Source organism: Anabrus simplex, chromosome 2 (genome assembly GCF_040414725.1).
Source record: "Anabrus simplex isolate iqAnaSimp1 chromosome 2, ASM4041472v1, whole genome shotgun sequence".
NCBI classification, from domain to species: Eukaryota; Metazoa; Arthropoda; class Insecta; order Orthoptera; family Tettigoniidae; genus Anabrus; species Anabrus simplex.
Genome location: NC_090266.1, coordinates 164,577,220 through 164,593,816, shown reverse-complemented (window position 1 = coordinate 164,593,816; position 16,597 = coordinate 164,577,220). Strand labels below are relative to the sequence as shown.

The following is a 16,597-nucleotide window of genomic DNA, read 5'->3' as shown; positions in this document are numbered from 1 at the left end:
TAAACATAAAACCAGTTTGGCAAGTATATTACGTAACATCTCATGGCATTGCAAAGGTAGCGTTCAACTGTTACAGTAGTAGATTTGCTCTGAAACGTAAACAGAAACCAGTTTAGCACGGATGGCGCGTGACTTGCCTGTTATCAACGGAAAGCTATTCATTCAGAGAACAAGGCATACTACCTATTCTACAAACATCGTATCCCTTTGCTCTCGAAAATAACTTCAGCGGATTACTACAAGTTTGATATATAGTGGTTCGTCACATCGTTCTCTATTGTTACAAGAAATATCTGCACGTATACACCTAACACCCTGTATAAGACAAAACAGCCCTACAACCAAAGGTACAGTACTCCTTCCAACCCGTCAACATCCTCGCGTACCAACCACCGTTTATTTTACGTGGGCCCTCCCCATCACATTACCACAGGCTTAAGGAGTTTTTTAGGGGCTTTACGTCGCACCGACACAGATAGGTCTTATGGCGACCATGGGATCGGAAAGGCCTAGGAGTTGGAAGGAAGCGGCCGTGGACTTAATTAAGGTACAACCCCAGCATTTGCCTGGTGTGAAAATGGGAAACCACGGAAAACCATTTTCAGGGCTGCCGATAGTGGGATTCGAACCTACTATCTCCCGGATGCAAGCTCACAGCCGCGCGTCTCTACGCGCACGGCCAACTTGCCCGGTGGCTTAAGGAGTACCTCTGGCTCAACCTCACAGACATTACCGACCTACGGTTGTGCCTAGCAGTACGTACCCATGGCCAGTAGGTAGTAATGTTCGGTCTTTGAATTATCAAAGCTTAGCGTAAAATCATGTGTATATATATATATATATATATATATATATTCCACTATGGCAATCCACATCAGATACGAGTGTTAAGCTATTAGTCCCAGTTAAGAATTGCTGGTACATCTAAAGCACTGAACGTATGTTGAACATTGAAGCTTGAAATTTTCTTCACCAAACGAAAACGAAAAATAATTCAATGCAGTAGAGGGTTAATTTCTGAGGTCATTTCGTACCACCTAGGTCGTTATGTACCTGCGAACGGTTTTCCCGTAATCCCAAAATGTTTAATAATAATGTTATTTGCTTTACGTCCCACTAACTACTTTTTAAGGTCTTCGGAGACGCCGAGGTGCCGGAATTTAGTCCCGCAGGAGTTCTTTTACGTGCCAGTAAATCTACCGACACGGGGCTGTCGTATTTGAGCACCTTCAAATACCACCGGACTGAGCCAGGATCGAACCTGCCAAGTTGGGGTTAGAAGGCCAGCGCCTTAACCGTCTGAGCCACTCAGCCCGGCCCCAAAATGTTTACGCCAGGACAATCCGTACCACTTGATGTCAAATTGGAATTCCATTTCCACACCAGTGGGTGTAATGAGCCTGACAGACACACTTTAGAAATCAGAAACAAAAATTATTTACATCATCTGCTGAAGAGTACTATATTATTTTAATAATTGCCCTTTAAACTATATTTATCACTTATATTTACGTAGATATGATAAGGAAGTCGATTTTTTGAAGTATAAAGCCTGAAACAAAACAATACAATATGTTCGGATGCAATGTGCCTGACGAGCACAAAGTTGGATAATATTACTATTATTGTGATTATTTATTAACTACTGCATTATTTTATTATCATTACATTTTACATTATCATTATAGACTGTTATGCCTTTCAGTGTTCAGTCTGCAAGCCTCTGTGAATTTACTAAAAGTCGCCACAATCCTCGATTTTCAACTAGTGTTGTGGCCTCATTTAGTTCTATACCTCTTATCTTTAAATCGTTAGAAACTGAGTCTAACCATCGTCGTCTTGGTCTACCTCTACTTCTCTTACCCTCCATAGCAGAGTCTATTATTCTCCTAGGTAACCTATCCCCCTCCATTCGCCTCACGTGACCCCACCACCGAAGCCTATTTATGCGTACAGCTTCATCCATAGAGTTCAATCCTAAATTAGCCTTTATCTCCTCATTCGGACTACTCTCCTGCCATTGTTCCCACCTGTTTGTACCAGCAATCATTCTTGCTACTTTCATGTCTGTTACTTCTAACTTCTGAATAAGATATCCTGAGTCCACCCAGCTTTCGCTCCCGTAAAGCAAAGTTGGTCTGAAAGTAGACCGATATTTCATTTCATTTCATTATCAAGTAAAATAAAATATTCTGATGAACTGGCCAATATGGGCTTGAAGGTCACGCGAAAACAGTAAGCTACTGATAGGTGGAAGTAGCTAGGTCCCCGCGAATGGGGAATACGAGATAAAAACTAACACGTGCACCATTGAGGTCAGTTGCGCCCGACGGAAGGTTAACATCAGTAGTGGTCACACCGTGCGGAGGCTTCTGCGCCATTAGTGGACACTGGATATACAAATGAATACAGTACATTCATTAGGAAATCGTTTTACCTTCGCAATACTTCCATTCTCTTTCAAGCGGTACGGAATGACCTCTCCTAAAAATTTAACTGACACTTCAGCCGGTCAAGTGGTACGAAGTGTCCTAGAACCATATTAATCACCCACTGCCTAGTCAGCCACTTGTCTTATAGTGTGGACTTGTGACGAGAATTTATGCTCTACAGTGTCGAATATCAAGATGATATTTCAATGAACTTACCTGAAATAAGACACACTGTTTGTTTCGCTCGAACAAAACATGCGAAACAGAATATAGGCATATTCACGCTACAATAAATAAAGCCAAACTACAAAATAATTTCTATCAACGATGAATTTGAAACACATACGAGATTACTCACATAGCTCCAGGCAGCTGTTGTCCTTAGCTGGTACATTTTTATCACGGCGGCTGTAGTGTTGCTTGCCACCACCCGGAGCGCTAATCGAGCTACTACAGCCACTATATTATCTGCGCACTTTTTAGTGATAGATTTACACCCTAGTGCTGAAGCGGTCGACTTTGGTTATCTTCGAGATTCGTATTGGCAACCTTTGAAACACAAACTAAGAATCGCTTCTCATCGCTGTGCGCCATCTGGCGTACACTTTAAGTACTCATACTGTTGTTGTTTACACAGCAAAGCTAAACTATAGAATTCATGCTAGGAACACTTTTCGCAACGGGAAATGTTATATAGTATTAAATATTGTGTGTGTGACACAGTTGTTTGCTTAAAATAATAAAGGTTTATAAAATTCATATCGATCGATCATATTATCGATTCAATTCCGATTTCATTTCCATTCAGTTGGCAGTATAACGGAACCCTTCTTACTTCTCCAACGAGTACAAAAATCTATCACTAAAAAGTGCGCGGATAATATGTATTATATTCTAGCTCGTTGGTTCATACTATCCACGTGGAACTCCAAAATTCTATGGGTCATTTGGCTGGGCAGCCGCCGTCTTGGCAAGGCAAGGCTCTTAATGGTCTGTAGTGCCATCGGTTCGTTCGAGATGATTATTAATGCTTCGATAGAAGAAATAAGGAAGAAATAAAATGTTGCCTAGCTCAAGTAAGGAAAGCTTTTCTTGTTGTCTATATTTGAGGCAACGTATAGATTAGCTTGGCCGGTCAATGTGTCAATTCATAATAATAATAATAATAATAATAATAATAATAATAATAATAATAATAATAATAATAATAATAATAATAATAATAATAATAATTTTATTTGCTTTACGTCCCACTAACTACGTTTACGGTTTCCGGAGACGCCAAGGTGCCAGAATTTAGTCCCGCAGGAGTTATTTTAGGTACCAGTAAATCTACCGACACGAGGCTGACGTATTTGAGCACCTTCAAATACCACCAGACTGAGCCAGGTTCGAACCTGCCAAGTTGGGTCAGAAGGCCAGCGCCTCAACCGTCTGACATACTCAGCCCAGCTGTGTCAATTCAAAGAGGCATTCATGTAGTTGATCATCTGAGGAATTGTCTCGTTTGTTTGAAGGGTCTAATGAAGTTTTGATTTTATTTCTTATCTCTCATTTTCATGACGTAGGCCTAGTATTTGACTTATGTTTTTGCCCAGTGAAGAGTGAATGTCGATACGATTAGTCTGTGTGTCGTAATTTTATTCGTATGCTTCAGTTATGCCTTTGCTGGCAAGATGTAGTGTTTACAGTGCACTAGGTCTTCTGGTATGGGCTAGAATAAAATTGTTACTTTCATTGACCTGTCTCAGTCTTATACTTGGCTTTGACAATATGAAAGTGGCTGAGGTATGAGTGACGCTAGTAATGTCATTCCTTATGCAGCCAGTTCCTGCTATGAATGGTGTGAAAGTGTCGCTCATAGGGTCAGTTGATGCACGCATTTCAGTGGGCTTGACAGACTGATGTGCAATAGCAACTTCTGGCTCGCTGAGGAAGCAACGGGAAACTACCTCACTCCTCATTTCCCTAGTACGCCTCTTCAGTGACGCTTAGGTCTCTATGACAGCTAATGGTGAACCTGTTGAGGATCCAACCAGCCTTCGGACTGAATACCCAACATACATACATACATACATACATACATACATACATACATACATACATACATACATACATACATACATGCTTCAGTCAAGGCAGCTGAGCGTTATAAGATTGCATATTCATTAATGTATTGCACAGCTGATCTGGTTATTCTGAGTGTATTATGGGTGTTAATAAGGAAGATGCCCTGCAGCTAGTAATCAATCAATCAATCAATCAATCAATCAATCAATCAATCAATCAATCAATCAATCAATCATTGATCTGCGTTTAGGACTGTCGTCCTAGTGGTTGATTTCCCATTTGAACATCTAGTCTTTTCTAAATCGGCCATGTCGTGTGCAGGAGTGTAACTCTTCAGGTGTGTTTATGGATGTGGTGCTATTTCATTAACATAATTTAAGTACAGAAATTTTCTTAAGTCATACATACTGTATATACTGTATTACCCGTAGAAAGATGTTTCCCAAGACGTTTACATGCAATGTGACACGTGTAACATGGTACTTCGTTTGGAAAGAGAGACAATATACATTTTTGAAATACCGGGCAGGCAAAGTAAAACTCGCCCGGAATATATTTACACTAGGACTGACGCTGGATTGTCCCTTCTCAATGAATATAAGCAAAGATGCTCAAAATGGTCTCCTCTGAAGAAATGAATAATTGAGGATTCAAAAGTAAAAAATAAAATGAAATGGCGTATGGCTTTTAGTGCCGGGAGTGTCCGAGGACACGTTCGGCTGGCCATATGCACGTCTTTTGAATTGACTCCCGTAGGGGACCTGCGCGTCGTCATGAGGATAATATGATGATGAAGACGACACATACACCCAGCCCCCGTGCCAGCGAAATCAACCAATGATGGTTGAAATTCCCGAACCTTCCGGGAATTGAACCCGGGATCCCTGTGACCAAAGGCCAGTACGCTAGCCATTGAGCCATGGAGTCGGACGATGCAAACGTTCTGATTCCACTTCACTCAGAAAACCACCGGCAGAACTCATCACGCGGAGATTCGTCCGAACGCTTTGACGAATGCACAACAGTATACTTGTAAAGATTGAGATGCAGGTCCATTTTTACAACGTTTCGACACGACGATCTCTTTATTCCCACCTGCACAGAGAAACGGGATTGAGATTTCGTCGGACTTCGTTCGAGGCTTTCCTTCACTCGAGCAATGTTTTCTGGTGTTCGGATAGTTACTGTTTTTATTCGCTACAGAACCCGTTTCACGCCATTTTGCCACTAAGTTTTGCTTTGCAGACTTTGCTGAAGGTTTTGACAAAACACTTCCATTCAAATACACTTGCGAAAACAGTTCCGCGTAGGTTTTCCACGAATCGTGCTTTGCATAATACTCGACAATGAACAAACGATGTTTTATCATGAGCACCATTTCGTGCTGCATTCAACTGGTCACTAAACAAGTCTGCTCTTCTCACTCACACGTAATGACACTGTGACGTACTCATGACAGCGCATGCGGGAGATGCTCACACGCAGACATGTGACAGCAATCGATTGGTGCATCGAAATCACGGTTTCCAGCATTTCCTCCAATGGGCAGTTCTCCCGTTCATTAACAATGGTCAATTCCGCGTCAGCCTTGTAACTATTTTCTGGAAAAGTTTTAGTTTGCCCACCCTGTAGTATGTTAGAGCAAATGTTCAAGATGTGCAGAGACGAGTTCGGATGAATACCCTGGATTATTCTATTATCCATGTTCAGAAATGTGTGCTGCTAATCATAGAATTAAACCTCTACTGATTGAGGGGAAATAATAACTGATTCATTAAATGAATTAATAATTCTTTTAATTAATCATCAGATTATGAAAAGTAAGTACTGGTCTCTAAAGATGAAACAGAATAATAGGACAGGTATAGAGACACTCAGAAGTAGTTCAGAACTGAAGGGGAGAGGTATGATATCAATATATAAACTTAGCAATTAGGTTATAGTAAATGGGAACTGGAATATTTAATATAGATGAAATGGTTAGCACGGAATTGCGGTGGTGAGCTATTACAGCACCAAGAATTATACGGCTAATTTATGAACATATCATTCATTTAATTCACTCTTCCCGAGATGGTTTCCACTCTTGACTGAAGGAAAAATGACACTTGGATATTTCCAACAATACGGAGCTACAGCACACAGTTAATAAATACCGTGTTTAATTTGTTTTGAGAGAGAATGACTACTGTAGGTCTGAGTTGATCTCTACTTCCATCTCAACACTTGTGAATTTTAATAATAATAATAATAATAATAATAATAATAATAATAATAATAATAATTTCGTCTCCTAGTAATTACATTTACGGTTTGCGGAGACACGACGTGCCGGTATTTTGTTCCGCAGGACATTTTTTACATACCAGTAGACCTACCGACACGAGGCTGGTGTATTTCGGCACCTTCAAATATCACCGCATTGAGCCGGGATCGAACCTGTCAGCTTGATTTCTACCATTTGATCTACTCCGCCCGGCACGTTCTGTGTTTTCAGTGTAGTATTTGAAAGGACCAAGTTTTCTTAAGTAACATTTGCTCAGATGAACTAATAAAAAATACCATGTGAAGAGAAATCTTGATAATAAAGGAGGCCAAATTTCGGAAGGTGAATAGGACTACGATCTTACTCTACAAAGCTTACCAGTAGAATTTTCTGTAATATGGTAAATTTTGGTATGTCGGCTACTGCGCTCTTTTGCACCGTCACTGGGCATATACGAAGGACAGAGACAATTAGGCAATTCACTCTGTGTGTATCTCCACATAATATAAATTCTCCTCTGTCTGTCTGTCTGTCTGTCTGTCTGTGACGGCTAAACTCGAGAACCACTGGATCGATTTTGATGCGGTTTTCACCATTCTATAAAGCATTCTATAAAGTTATTATGCAGAGACGTTCATCTATGGCCAAAGGAAGCCGAGCAGTAACGATTTCAGTGAAGGAAGTCAAAAGAAAAGCAACCGTCCTTGCTACTTTTTTTTAACTTAAATTAATCTGTTAATCCTTATCAAGATAATAGAACAGGCTACACAGTCGAATTGCCACTGCGGTGGGGGGGAGGGGACATGTTAAGAGTTTTGCTGTTAATTTCATGCACCTCGGCCTCTTAAATTTCCGTCTGTGATCGTTTCGTTGGACATGCTACGGTACAATAATTGTTTCCCAGTGATTTTTCGCTATCTATATAAAATATATGCCGGCTCAGCAGTGTAGGGGTAGCGTGCCTGCCTCTTAAGCGGAGGCCCCGTGTTTGATTCCTGGCCAGGTCATAAACTTTCACCTGGATTTGAGGACTGGTTCGAGGTCCACTGAGCCTACGTGATTACAATTGAGGAGCCATCTGACGGTGAGATGGCTGCTCCGGTCTAGAAAACTAAGAATAACGGCCGAGAGGATTCGTCGTGCTTACCACACGACACCTCGTAATCTGCAGCGGTCACTTGGTAGGCCATGGCCCTTCGGGGCTCTTGCGATATACGTTTTTTATATACAATATATGATAACCATCGTGTCGAGGCGGAAAGCGAATATAGGTCATAGGACATTGCATTCGAATAAATGGCCGATGACCTTAGCTGTTAGGCCTCTTTAAACAACAACCAACAAGCAAACACATTCGAGAAAAAGTGCGTTCATCACGTAACAATGAAACTGACAACAAATAGATCTCGATTATCACTGGACAGACAAAGAATGACTTCACAAAGACAAAACGAGTCATCTTCCCCAAATTCACTGCCCAGGTTCAAGTGTATGACTCGATAGACACAGTATCGATAGTAAAGAAACTGTTCATTCCCCTATAGAATTTTCTAAATTCTTTATATCTTTCCTACTAGCCACCACACATGCCGATATTGAAGTGAGGGATCCAATTATATTGTTACGTATTCTACACTCGCCAATGTTGTGCAATGGGATTCTGTTAGCAGTGAAAATTTGAAGGACTGTTTGATTGGAGCTACTTTCTTAATTGGTTGTGGCACGGAAGAAACGGTCTAAATATCGAGAATACCTTTGATTTATTCGTATTTGCCTTTTGATTTCAAACGAGTCCAACTCCCGGTAAGAGTTTGCTTTGGCATGACAATAATCAAAGCATAATATCAGACAGCGTGGCTGGAGTTGATTACAGTGGAGAATGCTTTTCCTACGGGCAGCTTTACGTATCCTTCCGCGTTTTGTATCAAAACGAAATTTTTATGTGTTCACTACTGGAGGAGAAACGACTAATATAGTAACTATACAAGGAAATCTTGAAAGTAGCCTATCATCTTAAGTGCTCTCGTGCGAAGTCGGGGAGAATAGCTAGTATATCTGATTACACTACACTGTGTGGAGGAGGAGCTTAATCTAACAATGCAAACTTACCTAAGTATAGTCTACCTGTAAGGTGGGAGGAAAAGAGGTAAAACAGTATATATATCGGCAGCCTAGTTCTAATACCACGTATATGAAAATACTCTTCCTATCCATTATTTTCCTTAAGACTGGCCACGCTTCCAAGCCACATATACGGAGTCCGTCAGAAGAATTTTCGTTATGTTCATTTTCCTATGCTAATGTGTAAAAGAAAATGAACCTTATTGTACTGGAGAAATGTATGTTTACATGACGTATTTACGCACTCCTACAGTATAATGCATTTAAGGTTCATTTTCCTATACACATTACCATAGGAAAATGAACACAACGAAAATTGTCCTGATGGGCTCCATATCCATATGTGGCTTGGAGGCGTGACCAGTCTTACGGAAAATAATGGATAAGAAGAGCATTGTCAGATACATGGTATACATGGTTAAGACGCAGCAGGTCGTTATGCTACTTAGATTCCAAAATGGGTAAAAGATAAAAAATAAAATAAATGCAATGTTAATTTTAATCTTATACCAGTTGTATAGTATTATCAGAAGTAATTTCACATGCTGTATATGAGCTGACTATGTTTGTAAGTACAGGAGATATTATAAGTAGAATTTTGTAAACAATATAAATTCATTAAGGATGACGTGTTTGTTTAATAGAAAAAAAATGTTAACGTAAATTGTATAACATTGTATCCTAGGAAAATTTTCTTTTTCTCTTGTCAATTTAAAATTTAGTGCTTGACAATAATGTATTTTAGTGTAACATTTGCCACCGAGGTAGACACCTCATTTGCAAATTAAGAGATTTTGATTTTGATTTAGATAAGAACTAGGCAATCGATATATATACTGATTTATCTCTTTTCCTTCCATCGTACAGGTCGACTCTGAAATATATTTAGATAACGCATCGTTAGATTTAGGTCCTTCTCCACACAGTGTAGTGTAATCAGATCGTGAATTTTAATCGATCTGTAGATGCAATCTATAAGCGATTTTTTTCCCATTTATTCTGTACGAATGGACGTATTTGTATGCATTTCGATTGACAGGATGAACACGGCTGAAATGAAACGTTTACAATGTTCTACATTACTCACTGGATTGTGCAATTTTGTTAATGGGTTCGCTTCGTAAAGGAAGCTGGAGTTCTTACTATGTTATATTTTTAACCTCCAAGTTGAGAGCCAGAGCCGATTTAGAAAACATACAAAATTATAAGCGGTCTAACATTGTATGAAATACATTTTTGACGGACGTCCACATTGCTGAGTAGTACTAGTGCCAGATCGAAACTGTCCTGGTATCGATAGCTTTTCGGACGGCTGGCTGTCCTGCTGTAGGCAGCAGTATGCTGTCTCCTGAAAGGGGTTACGCCCTACAGGCGAACGCATTCTATTATCTTCAAAGGGAATGCATGCATTGGAAACACTGTTAGTTTCTGGTGGCAATAACGCCCACACAGCAGACTAAGTGGTATTTGATGTGACCATTAAGCGCGCGCCAGATGAAGCACTGTGTTCAAGATTAACCTGCTAACAATCCAGCCTTCGTGCAGCTGCACATTCGGTAGATGCTCAACATAATTCGACTATTTCATCTGAACTTCTTGCTCTGTGGTATAAATCGGGTATAATGTAAATTTCATAGGGAATAGGCAAAGAGTAAGCAAACGATAGAAATATTGAAATAGTAGTGAAAATGAATGTTGATTTTTCCATTCATATTTGTGATGTATAGAACAATGCACCAAATAATAATAATAATAATAATAATAATAATAATAATAATAATAATAATAATAATAATAATAATAATAGTAATAATAATAATAATAATAGAGCCTCTGTGGTTCAAGTGGCAGCGCGCCGGCCTCTCACCGCCGGGTTCCGTGGTTCAAATCCCGGTCACTTCATGTGAGATTTGTGGCGGAAAAAGCGGAAGCGGGACAGGTTTTTCTCCGGATACTCCGGTTTTCCCCGTCATCTTTCATTCCAGCAACATTCTCCAATATTTCATTTCATCAGTCAGTCATTAATCAGAGGAGTGCGGCAGGCTTCTGCAGCTGGCACAATTCCTACCCTCGTAGCTAGATGGGGGCTTCATTCATTCCATTCCTGACCCGGTTGAATAACTGGAAACAGGCTGTGGATTTTCATTTTCATTTCGATAATAAAAATTGATTAATCCTCGTGGCACATAGACTATTTAGGGCCTTGGTCTTCTGAGATGTCAGCTGCTCGGTCAGATGACCTGCAGATATTGGGCAGTACATGGTCAGCGATACAACATCACGTTCACATTGTTTGGCTTTGTTGATCAGTCCAGCCGACTCTGAATTCAGACGGATACTCATTTGATCTCATGGGCCTGAATGATCCCCTTCCATACCTTAGCCAGATTGGCTTTTGTGTTGGTTTATACTGCGGAAGTTTGTATGGAAGAAACGGTGTGAACAATGACATAAGATAACTACTTCCTATATAGGCCTACATATTGACTGACAATTAGTGAAGTGGAATCCTTTCAATAAGAATAATACCTTGCAATTCTAGCCGCCCTACATTTACGGAAATCTACTGTATCTTTCGGAATGTAAGCTGATATCACACCTTGGGAATAGGAAACGAGGACTAACGTCTTAAAAGTCGTGCTTCTTTCATTTGAGGTGCTGGTCTTCTGACCCCAACTTGGCAGGTTCGATCCTGGCTCAGTCCGGTGGTATTTGAAGGTGTACCAATACGTCGGCTTCGTGTCAATAGATTTGCTGGCACGTAAAAGAACCCCTGCGGGACTAAATTCCGGCACGACGGCGTCTCCGAAGACCATAAAGGTAGTTAGTGGGATGTAAAGCCAATAACATTATTATTATTATTATTATTATTATTATTATTATTATTATTATTATTATTATTATTATTATCTTTCGCATGATGATCTCGTCTTGAAGGTGATGAATGATACGTCCAACACTCGTAATTATTGAACCCGAACAAGATGTGAACGGATATTTGAACCCACTATCGGCAGCCCTGAATATGGTTTTCCGTAGTTTCCCATTTTCACACCAGGCAAATTCTGGGGCTGTACCTTAATTAAGGCCACGGACGCTTCCTTCCCACTCCTAGCCCTCTCCTGTCCCATCGTCGCTATAAGACTCATCTGTGTCGGTGCGACGTAAAGCAAGTAGCAAAAAAATATATATTTATGTCAATAAACAAAATCACAGGGGAAGTTTTAATAAACTAAAAACTGATTTCCAGTACTTCCGTTTACTTCAGATGGATTCAGAACTGGTCATTATTACTATAGAACTATTGGTGGCCCACTTAATTAGATTTTACCAAATACAGAAACAAAGTATCAGGTTACAGGAGGTAGTTTCATTCAAGTACCGAAAATTAAACCATTCAATTAGCCCCTCTGCGGAATGTGACGACACATAATATTGCCGTGATTGGAGGACAGGTGCATTCACAACAGTTTATAATAACGCCTGAATTCATTCTCTTTAATCGGGCTGATAAAGAATCATCCATATTAATGACGCAACACACGTTTCTCAGAAATACATTTTACGAAGTACTCATAAGCCCTATGGGCACTCTGCCTTCATGAGGATGGAATTTACCAATACACTAACTACTACAGTATGCCTCACCCATAACTACGTGGCTATGGGAAAGGAGATTATTCTTTTTATCAATTTCTGTACTCTTATAGGATCGATCACACGTTATGAACCAAATTTCAACATTGTAACGTACGGATATTACATATAATTGATACGTAATAAGTGATATACTATCGTATGAGCCTATATGTTTTGCACATGACGAACATGATAGTGCCTGATGTGAGATATCGTTTAACAACATCTGAAGATGGAAAATCCAGTACAGATTGTTTGTAACCTTTCTCAACATAATTAAAATATTCTTTAACTTAGTACAGTATTATTTCATCGAGTATGATGAATACAGTTCGGTTACAACGTAACGTGGAAGGGGAATATCTTATTGGCATTTTTATCGCAGGACTAACCGTCTCAACACTGCAAATCGTAATGGAAGACGTGAGGGAAGTCAGTGTGTGTGTGTGTGTGTGTGTATGTGTGTGTGTGTGTGTGTGTAATGCATAATGAATATAAAGTATTCTTCTAAAATATCTTGACGTTGATTGTGCTCACAGATTCAGCAAGAGAAGCTGCTGAAACATTCCTTGGGATTGGCGGCCTTCGCACATCATTTCAACATGGAAGTTGTAGATACGTTCAACATAACCGCTGCTCGTTACAAGGACTTTCTACAGGGCAAGTGTGCCTGCCACTTTCATAAGGTAATACTTTAGGATAAATCTTCTAAATATAGTATGTATCTACATAGGCTATATAATAGACACATTACAACTTTAATATTTAATATGACTATTCGCTCTTTGTATTATTTTATTTTCTTTGTGACGATTATTCCTCAATCTGCGAATGGAATTTCTTCATATTTTTCAGAAAGTATTTTTATCATATTTTATAACAAACAAATGACAGCTTCCCTGCAGCAATTTTAAGAACATATTGAGACCGTTGGCATTATGTTTACAGTGCTAGCCACCTGATTGGAAGGATCGAGGTTCAATATTTTTTAGCAACTGTTATTTATTATCCATCCCCATTTTCTGTGGGGAGTTCGCGGTCAGTTTAAGACAATAATCATTTCAATATGTTTATCCTACTTGAAGCAGCATTTTTTAAATATATGGGTATTTGGGTATTACTGTAATATCCGATGACCATGTATATGTGGCAGTTAAGGAAAACCTAGAATACAGTACTACCCTTTCCACTAAAGAATTACAGTAAGAGATGAAATCTAATTCACCCAAATTAATTAGGTAATTTATAACGTGGTGACCGACCGAAAAGTTATTACACTAGAGATACGACTACTGTTAAAATAAAGTACGATTCATTTTAATTTATTGTGGAAAATACTCTACTTTCTTTTTCTTTTCGACAGGTGCCTGCCCCCGTTTTGAGAGAACCAAACAAATAATACTTCACTCCATTTTTCTTCTTCCTTGGGCACGGCTGTCTTCAAATTATTATCATCTTACTCACACGGACATCAATATATCAACACAGTACTCATTCTCAACAGCAACTCGATAGGGAACATCCTCCGATAAAATTCTCTTCAACCTGCAAAAATGAAACAAATTGCAGTGCTGAAAACGTGAACTGAATCAACAACCACTATCAGTGTAATGATCTAATAAGGTTTCCTGGTTGAAGAACTCCATCAAGAACTTCATTTGATCGTGTGATAAAACAATTCACCGAAGAAGGCAGCGTCCAGCCAAAGAAAATGAAGCGGAGACGAACCACTACAGACGACAATAGGGTAGTTGCGGTGCTAACTGCAATGAATTACGACCCCCTCCCCCCTATGTCAGTTCTCGCGCATTAGCCACCAATGCGGGAATGTCCAAAACCAGTGTCTTCAATATTGAAACGGCATAAATTCCATCCCTACTATATGTCATCACATTAAGAACCTGGTGATGTTTTGTTAATATGCTAACGTTCTGTAGGTGGGCACAGGACAGACTGTGGAATAATGTTATCATTTTTCAGGCAGTATTGTTTAGCGACGCGTATTCATTCACAAATTATGGTGAAGTAATTCGACACAATGTGCATTATTGGGCTGTGGATAATCCACATTGGTTACGAGAAGTGGAACATCAGAGAACCTGGTCGGTTAACGTGTGGTGTGGGATTTTGGGTGCCAAGGTAATTGGAAAGTACTTCATCGATGGTACATTAACAGGTGCAAAGTACAGACACATTTTAACGGAGGTGTTGTCGTTAGTATTGGAAGATGTACACTAGAAACCAGGAAGCAAATATGGTATCAGCACGACGGATGCCCTGCGCACTATGCATGCACTCCTCGGGATGTTTTAAATAACAATTACCATGATCGTTGGATAGGACACTCATGTCCCGTCAGTTGGCCTGCTTGATCTCCTGACCTCACATTCACGGACTATTTCTTGTGGGGTTACTTGAAAGATCGAGTGTATTGTGAAAACCCAATGTCTTCGGACAACATAAAGGTGCGCGTACGAAATGCTTATGCCAGTATTGATAGATACATGCTCTAACGGACACATCAATCTTTCATTCACAGAGTTGGAAAATGCAGTGATGTAGAAGGGCATCGTTTTGAACATGTATTACGCTAAGGTCCGATTCGTTTGCAAAAACTGGTATTACTCTGTGTACCTACCTGTCATCAATGTTGCATTGTCTACACCAGAACAGGACCATGTACGTATAAAAAAGTGCTGTATGGGAAGCTGTTTAGTTTTTATGAGGAATGCGAAAACAAAACAAGAAAAGTTGGTTCCCATTTAAAAACTTTACGTGACCCTCAAATGACCATCCAAACGTTCTCCAAATAAAACACGACAAATAGCATGTTCCTTCCCTCTTAATATCAAGCAACGGTTATTCCAGACAGTTCTTTATATAACGCTTAGGCTTTTAGATATTGTACAGTCTCAATTTACGCGGTACTCCGTGTATACAACTCAGGATATGGGTGCTATATAAACATTATACTGGATATTTAGCCTAACCTGTGCACATCAATCATAGTGTGCACAGGAGATGCTGAAAGTGCACAGGATAAGCTAAATACTTGGTTTCGATATCTTAAGGAGGCCATGTAGTAAATGAAAATGTGAAGCAAGTCGGAGGAAAATGTGAGCCTAAATTCCTTAAAAATGAATATGTGCCATGTTAGTCCTACTACCAAGTGTAATTAGAATTTAGTTTCTTAGAAAAGAAGGTATATGTTTTTTTATTCCTAAAATGAACTGTTTTCCAGAAAAATGCACGTCTGTGTTTTGGTGTATGTTTTATCCGTTGAAAGCCAAATGTGAATACATACAGGTTTCATAAATACATTTCCTATACAAATGTTCGTGACCAGTCCCGTGATGAGCCTCTTATCCGGAGACCTGGGGATTTTTACATAGATCTGAGGGATGGTTCGAGATCCACTCAGCCTACGAGATTACAATTGAGGAGCTTTCTGACGGTGAGATGGCGGCCTAGGTCTAAAAAGCCAAGAATGACGGCCGAGAAGATTCGTCCCGCTTACCTCGCATCCTGTCATAATCTACAGTCCTTCAGACTGAGCTGCAAACTCTTGGTAATGCCAGGGGGAGGAGGTGGGGGAGTAATGTTCATATGGTTTTCTTATGAAACTTAGTACACTCGTGTACACTGACGGACAGAGCAAATGCAACACCCAGGAGGAGTGGTTCGAAAGGGATGAAAGTTGGGGAAAAACAGAGACGGCACGGACGAATAATTGATGTTTATTTCAAACCGATATGCAGGTTACACAATGCGCACGGCATCGACTCAGTAGGATGTAGGACCACCGCGAGCGGCGATGCACGCAGAAACACGTCGAGGTACAGAGTCAATAAGAGTGCGGATGGTGTCCTGAGGGATGGTTCTCCATTCTTTGTCAACCATTTGCCACAGTTGGTCGTCCGTACGAGGCTGGGGCAGAGTTTGCAAACGGCGTCCAATGAGATCCCACACGTGTTCGATTGATGAGAGATCCGGAGAGTACGCTGGCCACGGAAGCATCTGTACACCTCGTAGAGCCTGTTGGGAGATGCGAGCAGTGTGTGGGCGGGCA

At 40.1% G+C, this 16,597-nt stretch overlaps 1 protein-coding gene across 1 annotated transcript in view; it reads left to right on the top strand.

The window, feature by feature from the left end:
• Positions 1-16,597, top strand: part of LOC136862721 (cadherin-like and PC-esterase domain-containing protein 1) — a 1,291,344-nt gene that overhangs the window by 1,211,313 nt on the left and 63,434 nt on the right. Inside the window, exon 18 of the mRNA XM_067138943.2 lies at positions 13,068-13,214. Within this exon, the coding sequence (XP_066995044.2) occupies positions 13,068-13,214 (147 nt within the window). The remainder of the gene's footprint in view (positions 1-13,067; positions 13,215-16,597) is intronic.